Below are 11,014 nucleotides of genomic sequence, written 5' to 3' on the forward strand. Positions count from 1 at the left end.
TATCTGCAGGTGGTGATCGATATTAAACCTGTAAACTGTGTAATATCAATCGATTTTGATGAATGGAAGATATACGGGTGACAAGAACTGATCAATATACTTCGTCGACGTGCTGCTGGTGACAACGTCGACGTGCTGCTGCCTGCTGGTGACAATGACAGGTTTACAAGGGGAGTGCGCTATTACTTCTCCTAAAATACGTTTTCGCTTCACTGAAACGTAAAGAGGCGTTTAGTCATATCCATCGAGTACTTGGAAACATCTCCGCCTATCCAAACACAAACAGAACACCACACCCAGAATCCAATCCTCCGATCAGCAGATCCACCGGCGGCAACCGGCAAGGGCGGCATATCGCGATATCATTGGAGTTCGGACCGCGCCACGGCGGAGGCGCGCGTCTCCCGTAGCACGCGTTCATGACGGCCGAGTCAGGCATGCTAGCTAGGAGCTAATCCCCATCGTTCCGTCGCAGCATCCATCTCTGGATAATGTGATTAATTAGGAGACTCCGTTAAGTCCCACCTCGCCATTTCGGGCGGAATCTGCGCGCTATAAATGCGCCCCATTCGCGGGATCCCTCGCCGGGTCTGGTGGCGTAGGCCTGTAACTCCGGCTGGAGGGTAGAGTCGGTGAGGGAAAGGCTCGGCTTGTAGCATGGGCGTCGCCGGAAACGGCGGCGGAGCCGAGCTCGGGTTGGTTGGTTGTGCTGCTGCTTGCTGCGCGCGTTCAGCCCAGGGCCCGGCAGGCGCGTGCGGCCTTGTAGCCGGTAGCTCACGCGACGGGCACATGCCGCCGGTGGCAACCGCGGCGAACCCATTAATATAAAAGGTCTTGCGTTAAAAAACTTTGGTCCAAACAAATGAACAAACATTTTAAATAGTGCGCTATTTAAAACTTTGGTTTTTTCCCATAGGGGGAGCCGTGTGGGTTCGTGCGCGCGCGCGCACACACTCTCGACCCCTCTCGCCAACTCCTTTTGCCTCTGCGTTGCGTTCGAGGATGACGACGGCTTCCCATTTGGCTTCCAACTACTCCCTCCGTGCGGAAATACTTGTCATCAAAATGGATAAAAATAGATGTATTTAGAACAAAAATACATCTAGATACATCCATTTCAATGATAAGTATTTCTGGACGGAGGGAGTATCTCTGCAATGACTCCAAGTAAATAGCACTGGCGGTCTAAAAACTTGCACCGCGGGTGTACTTAAGTCACACAACTTGCAAATCGGAAAAACCCGTCACAGAACTTGCGTCGCGGGTGCAATTAAGTCACACACGCCAGATGAACCGCGTTGACGCCCGGTTTTTTCTGTACTTTTGCAGAAAAGTCCTCACTGATATTGTTTGAGGGCCGTATTGCAAAGTCGCCAGATTTATAACCGAATCGAACCCTAGTTCCCAAATCGAAACGAAATCCCTAGTTCTCGTCCCCTCTCACATCTTCTGGCGACGCTGACAGATGGCCGGTGGCAACGGGAGCTCGAGCGGTGGCGGCGTTCCTTGTGGCAGGAGTTGGTCCTCCTCCCTCGCCGGAAGTAGCAGTGGTGCCGCCATCGTCGTGGCGAGCAGTATGGCAGGCGTGGGCGGCAGCGAGGAGAGCGTGGCACTAGGTAGCCACGCTGCCGCCGACGTCGGCTATGGCAGGACTTCGGCGACCACCGTGGCATGGCCTCTGATCCGGGACTCGCGTATGTTTCCTCAAGAGGTGTGGCAGCGGGGCGAGCCGGAGCTGTGGCTGGAGCGCGGGCGGGTTGTCATCGCTCGCACTCTGGCATGGCGGCGCTCGAGCCAGATTTCTATGGTCGTGTCCTGTACGCCACCATCATTGGACAGCCGCAGAGCGTGATGACGCCGGAGGCACTAGTGGCGGCGATGGAGTCTCACTGAGCTGTCCGACGGATGACAACCGAGGTGGAGGTCACTTGCCCACTATACCATTTTTTCGTTCGCTTCGACTCGACGGATGATTGCACTCGTGTGGTGCACACGTCGGAGCTGCTTTCTTGTTCTGGCAGCATAATTTGTTTACAGCGCTGGTCAAGCTTCTCGCGTGGCAAGCCGGGGAAGCTCGAGTACAAGACGTTGCTGAGTTTGGAGGGGCTCCACGAGGAAGCTTGGGATGCACACACCGTCTACCTGGTGCTCGCCGGTGTTGACGGCGAGCTCATCGACATTCTCCCGACCACCGACAAGTGGGTGTTGCCGGTCACCGCGTGGCTGCGCAACCCTTCTGGTGTGCCAAAGATGCTCACCGTGTCTGTTCCAGCACCTCATACGGGGCCATGGAAGCCAGACTTCGACGACGAGAATGCACATTCACCGTCGGCTCCAAATTCTCCCACGGAGCGTGCAACCGTAGATGTTCCTGTGATTATGCATGTCAAAGAGGTCGTCGATTGTGGCCCATTGCTAACTGAAGGCTTGCCTGCATAATTTCTCCCCGATGAAGATGAAGACCTTATCCTGCAAACATACTTTCAGGACCTGACGCGGCAAGATAGATGGCACTAGCCGTGGTTAATATGGCCGAGCTTAATTGAGAAGCACTGGAGCTGGAGTACTTATCAATTTAGTTATGTATTGTCAGTTTGGTCATTGTAATTTGAACTAGTTGAACTTGTACCCTGTTATGTTAACTTCATGTCTATTTCTGTCAGTTCGGTTAACTGAACTAGTCGAATCATTTCTTAATGTTTGCCACAAAAAAATTCTGGATTTCTTGAAGAAAAAAATATCAATCATTTGAGCCAGGGCTAAGAAACTCCATGTCGGTTTCAGGTGCCGAAGATGTGCTATTTTCTCCATCGTGCACCAGTATGCGTAGGCCAATGCTTTTTTTTTTCCTTCATGATATGCCAAACTTAGCTTTGGTGAGCTCCATCCAATATGCCGTTTGTTGTGCTCAGCACAAACCTTTGGGAATCCATTCAACATGGATTTTCAGTCACAGAGGCAGCAAATCGGATGCCCAGAACCAGGACCAGGAGAATGAGATGAGGACATCTCCCGTATCAAAGCTCAGCCGGAGAGGGTATGTTCCCAGGATATCCACGCAGATCCCATTTGTGTGCGGCTCTCCGCCACCGCCAAAAGACGGAGCCAATATAAGCCGATGACGATCGTCGTCTGCCCGACGCCGCAGCGGCTACCTACCTGCCGGGCGTGTGCACGTCGGTCGATCTCCGGCCGGAATCCCAATCCAATCTTCAGTCCGCAGCATCCATCTGCCGGGATTGGGTGGGCTGTTCTTCTTGGCTTTTCAAACCGGATATGTTGACCAGAGTATCTATTCACATCATCTCTTTTTCTTTCTGCAAAAAGCAACATATGGGTTATGTTGAGGGCATTCTGGTGTCTATGTTCTTTCTTCTATCTCTGAGCACAGTAGCTAGCTAGCTAGTATCCTGAACCATGAATATGCTGCTGCCGCCTTTGCATCATGATATGGTGTACGATGCTGCGAAAAAGAAAGTTGATAGCATGTTTTTTTGTCGCTCATGTATACTGTACTGTGTACTGTCTAGGCCCGTAGCCGTTAAATAGCCGTCCGTTTCTTACAGCCCAACCAACGAACCAATCACAACGACTACTACTGCCGACCATGAACAACTCTGCAGATGCTCACAGGTGCCCACTGCTCCGTCTTCTCCATGTTCAGATTGCACTGCTTTTTTTTTTTCTTGTCTTGTACGTACGTACGTTCATGTGCATGCCACATTGCACGATCACACGTACTACAAAATATATATGCGTTTTCTTCCTGCTGACGACCGAGGATTTCTTGGGTGTGTCCGTACTTGCAGCCGTCACAGGTGCGCTGCGTGCTACCGCCAATTCAACCGGATGGAGCACCTGGTGGAGCACATGCGGTCGTCGCACCACTCCCACCACGAGCCCCACTGCGGCGTCTGCGGCAAGCACTGCCGCTCCCTCGACGCCCTCCGCGTCCACCTCGGCTTCGGCGCCTCCCTGCCCTCCAAGCCCGCCTGCGCTACCGCCTTCCAAGCCCACGGCTGCCCCCTCTGCCTCGCCGTCTTCCCCACCACCAGCGCCCTCCGAGCCCACTGCGCCGCATGCAAGCTCTCCCGCGCTCCGATCCCCTCATCCGTGCAGAGCCTCACGAGGACTATGTCGAGGATGGGCGTTCGAGGCGGCGGGGGCGCCGTGGCGCTGGGGTGCAAGATGGTCGGCGGCGGGAGCGACGGCACGCTCGACGTGTGCGCGCGCGTCTGCATCGTCGACGAGCAGGAGGCCATCCTCTACGAGAGCTTCGTGAAGCCGCTCATCCCAGTGACGCACTACCGGTACGAGACCACGGGGATCCGGCCCGAGCACCTCCGCGACGCGCCCACGGTGAAGCAGGCGATGAGGCGGGTGCAGGACATCCTCCTCAACGGCGAGCAGTCCTACTCCTACTCCTCACGCGGCGCCGCCCGGCTCCTCGTCGGCCACGGCCTGGAGCACGACCTCGATGCGCTCGGCATGGACTACCCGGCGCAGCTGAAGCGGGACACGGCCACGTACCCACCGCTGATGAAGACCAGCGCCAGGCTCATGAGCAACTCGCTCCGGTATCTCACGCGGAGCTGCCTGGGGTATGACATACAGACCGGCGGCCACCATCACCCCTACGACGACTGCGTGGCCGCCATGCGCCTGTACAAGAGGATGCACGCCATGAGCCACGTGCACCTGCACGGCCGGCCCAAGGACGACGATGATGAGTCCACGGCCAAGGCCTTCCCGACGTGGAGGCAGCGAGAGCTGGAGCGCATGTCGCCGGAGGAGCTCCTCGCGATGTCCAAGCCCGACTACCGCTGTTGGTGCCTCGACAACGACCGGCGATGCTGACGGCAGCCTGCTCGAATCTTGGCTGGCGCTTTTACTTGGTGGTGATGATGAAAAGATAAAGAGAAAATAAAATACCGGGTGCGTTGGATGGGTAGCTACAGTACCGTATGATCGACGTGTGGTGGTCGAATAAATCATTGTTTTGTTTCGTTGGAAGTAAGTTACCTGAATTTCAAATGTGGGTCATTCGATTTTGTTAGGGAACAAAGGTAGAGATGCGATGGGGCACCGAGGCTAGGAATAAGCCGCAGCCGGCGGAGGCGAGTTAGAGCATCTCCAACAGCCGCGCTAAACTAGCGCCGCGCCGCAAAATAGGCCATTTTAGCGCGCGCGCAACGCGGCGGCTCGCTCCAGCGGGTGCGCAAAAACGGCGCGCGCGTGATAACGGGTTGGGCGCGCGGTCAAAAACACTTATCTGCGCGGTGTATTTGGAGCGCCAGCTACAGCGCGCGGCACACTCGAGCGCTCGCGCCCGCACTCTCTCCCTCTCCTCGTCCTACGCCCCGCGCGCGCCGGCGCCGGCGCCCTGCCCCCCGCCATGGACGCGCACACCGGCGCCCCGCTCACCCCGCTGTACATCCGCGACCCCCCCCCGCCGCCGCCGGGGTGGCATGGGTGCACCTCCGGCCGCCATGGCTTCTCACACACATTCCCATGAAGATGACGTTGAATATCTTGCCAACACCGTCGGAGCTTCACATGATGCGGTGCGTGATGGGGTGCGTGATGAGGATAGGGAGGAAGGTTCATCTTCGGAGGCGGAAGAGTTGTCTTCGAAAGATGAGGACGAAGACGAAGAAGAGGAAGATGAAGATGAAGCTTGATGTGTCTTTCATGTCTTGAACTTTTAGTTTGCATTTGAACTTGGTTGGATGAACTTGTGGGCATGATTTTGATGAACTTGTAGGCATGAACTTTTATTCATCAACTTGTTTGTGTTAAATTTTACATGTTCATTTTTGTCCAAAATATTCATATATGCAAAATGCCCGGCGAGTCGCGCATGCTGTATTTTTGCGCTCTGCTGGAACGGCGCGCGCGCGCTGCATTATGGCGCGGCTGCTGGAGCCAGCGCAGCGGGCGCGCAAAACCAGCCGCAGCGCGCGTGCTAAAACGTTTTTTGCGTGCGGCGCTATAGCGCGGCTGTTGGAGATGCTCTTAGAAGGTTTTTTTTTTTAGGAAAAAAAAAGGGACTGCCGGCATCAGAACTAGAGGTCGGCGGGGCTTGACAGTTGATGAGTAGATCGAAAGTTTTTTTAAAATAAAAGATAAAGATTGTAACACGATGCTAAAAGAAGTTATTTTAGCTTCTGTACGTCTCTCCAGTACCGCCAATGGAGAATGTGCTCCAATCGAGTCATCGAGAGCGCGTCGTCTAATAGGAGCACAAAGTTGTCGGAGATGATCGATCATGTCTCTTCCACGAATGAGAACTCATTCCAAGAGATCTGCATTACAAAATACACCGACATCTGCCTTATGATGGTGCATGGTTCCCGTCAGTTTGGTTTTAGCACGATGAACCAGGTGCTTTGGGTACGGCGTGCAGTAGGGCATATTAACAATATAGCACCGGCTCATCATCCACCTTCTTGTAAGATCTTTGAACTGAACCCTGAAGGAAGGAAGGAAGGAGCTGATGTAGTATTGTAACCTGATCTGGAATAGACTAGTCTATGTGTAATTTATCCTTGAGATTTGGAAAGGAAAGGGAGAGAAAAGATCAGTGCTCCTGACATTGTTGAATATGACAATAGAACACTGACATGTGTGTATGCCGAATGGACTAGCACAGATAGAGAGGTCCCTGAAATTATCATTGATCCCATAATCGAACCACAATTTTACAGTCCAGCACAACAACTAGTAACTGAGCTTTAGGTATGCTTGACAGTACAGTGAACTCCCTGATTATGAAAAGAATTGTTGTTGGTTAAACATCAGTCCGTCATAGTCTAGGTGGTTAGGATAGTCGGCTCTCACCCGAGAGACCCGGGTTCAAGTCCCGGCGACGGAATTTTGTCGTTTTTAATTTGCTGTCTTTTTTAGGCTTTTAGTTTGTGCTGTTCCACGGGATTTTTCTTTTTTGAGGCATTGTTGTTCCGCAGGTGCTGATGAGAATCAGGGGACACGTACAAATGTCATGGTGAATCATACATTTATGGTACTCCTTACCTATGCACTTCTGCAATCTCATGAAAGGAACTGCTCGAAGTGACATGAAGAGTAGAAGCGACAAAACAGTAAGATCTTAAAAATGCTAACTTCTTTGCATTCTCCCAATCTTTCTTTGGGGCAACGAAGGAATCAATCTCTTTAGAAATATCACTAACGTAAGTAATATCCTCTTCATCTAACCCCTGTGAGCACCTACTCATAATTATTCGGAAACACTAACACCCACACGCGTGGACGTTTGCATCTCGCCCACATGCGTGGATCCGCGTCCGTTTGTGGGTGCACGAATCTTGGCATGTTTGTGGTGTCATGTAGGACTGGGTTGATGTGTGGGCATTCATCCGGTCGCCCACACGTCCGTTTCACCACACGGAGGGGCCGGTGTGTGGGCGTTTAGCAGTTCGCCCATATGCCAGTTTTCACTCACGCACAAGGGCTGGTGTGTGAGCATTTGCCATCTCGCCCACACGCCCGTCTCCTCTCCCACATCCAAGCTGCCAGTTGCCATGCTTTTTGAAGTGTACATGGCAACTGCCCTAGTGTGCTTGTAAGCATATGACAACTCTCTCTCTCTTTTACCCGAACATGTCAGTTGCCATATGTTTTGCAGGGTACACGGCAACTGCCCTAGTGTGCTTGTAAGCATATGGCAACTCTCTCTTTTACCCGAACATGTTGTTTTGCTACACGGCAACTGCCTAGTGTTAGTAGGTGGCAACTCCTAAGGTTTTCAAATCATAGCAACTGTAATAAACCAGATCATACATGGCAACTGCTTAGTGTTAGTAGGTGGCAACTCCTAAGGTTTTCAAATCATGGCAACTGTAGTAAATCAGACCATACGTGGCAACAACTGCAGTTGTCCAAAATGGCATCTGGCAGTTGACCTGAGATGACAACTGCAGTTGAGCAACCATGGCAGTTGTAGTTGTCCGACATGGCAATTGTAGTTCAGTGACATGGCAACTGCAGGTAAACGGACATTGAAGAGGGTCCGGACCATAGCAACTACGGGGACGCGTGGTGACTGTCACGCTGGGCGTGCGGGACCGTGTGGTATGTGGCTGAGAGAGGTCGTGTGAGTGTTATGCATTTTGCCCACACGTAGGCGTGTGAGAGGGACCGCAAGGAAAAAAAGAGGCGTGTGGGCGCTAGTTGTTTTGCCCATACGTAGGCGTGTGGGCTGGTCCTCTTAGACACCACACAAAACGTGTGGGCAGACCCCTTAATGCCCACACGTGTGGCAGTTATCGTCGTCCTAATTATTTGCATATTTGAACATGAGAAAATGTTGAGTTCCTTCTGGTTGGGACATCAAGCTTCAGAAATGCCCTGCCATCCACCTTTTCTTCCTCAGCAATCTTCTTAAACTTGTCAGTTCTTGAACCACCATTACTAATATACCTAACAACAGCTCTACAACACTTCATAGATACGTCCACCTCTGTTATGCCATCTTGCACAATAAGGTTAACAACGTGTGCAAGAGACCTCATGTGCAACAACTTGCAGTTAGCGATGTGGTTTTGCTCAGCTGCCTCCACAAATAAACAATACCACCGTCATTGGCACTTGCATTATCAACAATTTCAGTCACTAATCTCTCCAAACCCCAATCAGGCAAGCATCTCGCCCCTTCACAAAGAAAAAACCAATGGTTTTCTTCTGTAGATTCCAATATTCATCAATAAAACTTGTATCACAGTCATATATCCATCTTGCTGCTGAGAAGCCGAACAATCTGTTGTTAGGCAAACTTGCTAAGAAGCTCTAGAAATTCTTCAAGGATTCTTGTCGGCAGAGACTTTTGTTGGACGTGCAGTGTCTCTGGTATCGGATTGAGTCATCTATAAGACACAAAAGAAAAGAGCATTGGCCTCACTCATTTTGGAACAAGGGTCAACAGAGATAGCAAAATCCAGAAAAATCTGCAATAACATACTCCCTCCGTCCCAAAATAAGCGACTCAAAAGTGAGTCAACTTTGTACTAAAGTTAGTACAAAGTTGAGTCATTTTTGAGTCACTTATTTTGGGACGGAGGGAGTACAAATGAATCACCAACTCATTTTCACCTTTTAAATTTCTCTATGATATTCAGAATATCACACAGAATGACAGAATTAGCAAAAGTTCAACTGAAAAATTTACTGAAGTAGACGACCGACTTCCTACTGTTCCTGTGAGTTCCACCTGAGTATTCAGTCTGCATGTTTCTTCATTCCTGTAATCCTGTTACATTTTACTCCTTAGATAAGATACTGTTTTAATTCCTGTAATCCTGTTACATTTTACTCCTTAGATAAGATAGCCATAGGTGTTGCCTATTTACTTATTTTCTCTTTGGCATAAGCTCTTAGATACGATACTAGCTGAAGAGAAAACGACGCTCAACTCTGAACTTCCTGAACTAACTGAAACTAACTGAACCCAGCTGTAAATACCACACCACAGTGCTCGAAAATAAAATCATCTGATAACAAAAACTGTAGAAGCTTAATCTCATTTACCAAGCAGAGCAGGTTTTTCACTTTGGGCTCTGTTTCTTGAGCAGATGTCAGAAGGCAATGCCGGGGCAAAACTACAAAAGAGTTGGCGAGGTAGGGGTGGAGGAGTGTGTGTGTGCGCGCGACGAACCCAGGAACCCCCCCTACGGGCTGCGGGGCATGGCTACAAGCGGGTTCACCGCCGGTGTGTACGACCACCGGCGGCGTATACCCAGTGGGTGCACACCGCCGGCGTGGTACTGCCACAACCGGCGGCATATATATATACTCTATATATGCCTGGCGCGGTGGTGGACTGCCGCCGCACCTGCCGGGCCCTGCCCTTGAATGGTCACCGGCAGCATATGCCCATGCGCGGGGACTCCCGCGCATATTTGCCGGGCCCTGGGCTCAAGTCCACGCGCAGCAGCAGCACACAACCAACCACATCCCAGAGCTCGGCTCCGCCACCGTTGCCGGCGACGCTCACGCGAGAGCCGAGCTCTTTTCCCCCGCCAACAATGCCCTCCGCTCCCGAAGAAGCTGGCTGGAGTTACAGGTCTGCGCCACCAGACTCGGCGAATGATACGGCGAATGGGGCGCATTTATACCGCGCGAGTTCCGCCCGAAATGGCGAGGTGGGACTAATTAATCACTCTACTGATGCGTGCTGCGGTTAAGCGACGAGGGATTATCAGCTAATTCGAAGGAATTAGTCCCCAGTGGATGTGGACTCAGCGAGACGCCGCCTGATCGAACCGCGATGAACGCGACGGGAAGGGAGCCGCCCGCCTCCGCCTCCGTGCAGTCCCAACTCCGACGCTCGATGGTACGCCGCCCCTGCCGCCGGTGGATCTGCTGGTCATCGGAGGATTGGATTTGGGGTGTGGCGATCTGTTTGGTTGGATATATAGGCGAAGAGGTTATCAAGTAGGAGTTGTTGACGGACACGACTAAACATACATGCTTACGTTTCAGAAAAGCGAAAACGTATTTTGGGGTTCGGTTTGGTTAGCCTTTCATTGCGACGAGGAGCTCACAAATCTCGCTTGAGGGGTGTTCGTCTCTAGGAAACGGCTTCGAAAAGCTATTGCCTGTTTTTCTTTCAACTTTTTTCCTCTGCTTTTTTTTACCCTTTTTAATACTAGTTTTTATTATTTCCTTTTATATTTTTTCTATTTGTTGTTCTCTTAATTCTATTTTCATTTCCTATCTTATTTTTCACATTTTAATTCATTAATATTTATTCATATTCATGAGTATTTTTAAAACCAACAATTTTTTCCCAAATTCAGGAGATTCTTTTAAATTCTTGAATATTTTGAAAGTTATGAATATTTTTATAGTCTGTGAAATTTTTTAATTTCTGAAATTTTATTAAAATTCATGAACGTCGTCTAAAATCCATAAATCTTTTTTCCATTCATGAAAGTTTTCATGGAATTTTATTTCACAAACATTTAAAAAAAATCCATGAACATCTTTTTACTTAACA

The 11,014-nt window shown here is 50.7% G+C and overlaps 1 protein-coding gene and 1 non-coding gene across 2 annotated transcripts; both read left to right on the forward strand.

Moving 5' to 3' along the window:
• The first annotated feature begins 2,959 nt into the window (after positions 1–2,959).
• LOC123064747 (RNA exonuclease 4) lies at positions 2,960–5,034 on the forward strand. Its single transcript, XM_044488153.1, has 3 exons — positions 2,960–3,243; positions 3,567–3,633; positions 3,810–5,034. Exons 2-3 carry the CDS (start codon positions 3,608–3,610, stop codon positions 4,855–4,857), a joined length of 1,074 nt encoding a protein of 357 aa, XP_044344088.1. The 5' UTR covers positions 2,960–3,243; positions 3,567–3,607; the 3' UTR covers positions 4,858–5,034.
• Positions 5,035–6,801: 1,767 nt separating this feature from the next.
• On the forward strand, positions 6,802–6,874 carry TRNAE-CUC (transfer RNA glutamic acid (anticodon CUC)). The gene has a single exon. It is a non-coding gene; the product is annotated as a tRNA-Glu (tRNA).
• Positions 6,875–11,014: the final 4,140 nt, after the last annotated feature.

The sequence above is a fragment of the Triticum aestivum genome, chromosome 3B (genome assembly GCF_018294505.1).
Source record: "Triticum aestivum cultivar Chinese Spring chromosome 3B, IWGSC CS RefSeq v2.1, whole genome shotgun sequence".
In the NCBI taxonomy this organism is placed as follows: domain Eukaryota; kingdom Viridiplantae; phylum Streptophyta; class Magnoliopsida; order Poales; family Poaceae; genus Triticum; species Triticum aestivum.

Coding starts and splice junctions, on each gene's coding strand:
- LOC123064747 (XM_044488153.1), top strand. CDS start 3,608: ATGAACAACTCTGCAGATGCTCACAG. Junction 3,634..3,809: donor AACTCTGCAGATGCTCACAG/GTGCCCACTGCT, acceptor CCGTACTTGCAG/CCGTCACAGGTGCGCTGCGT.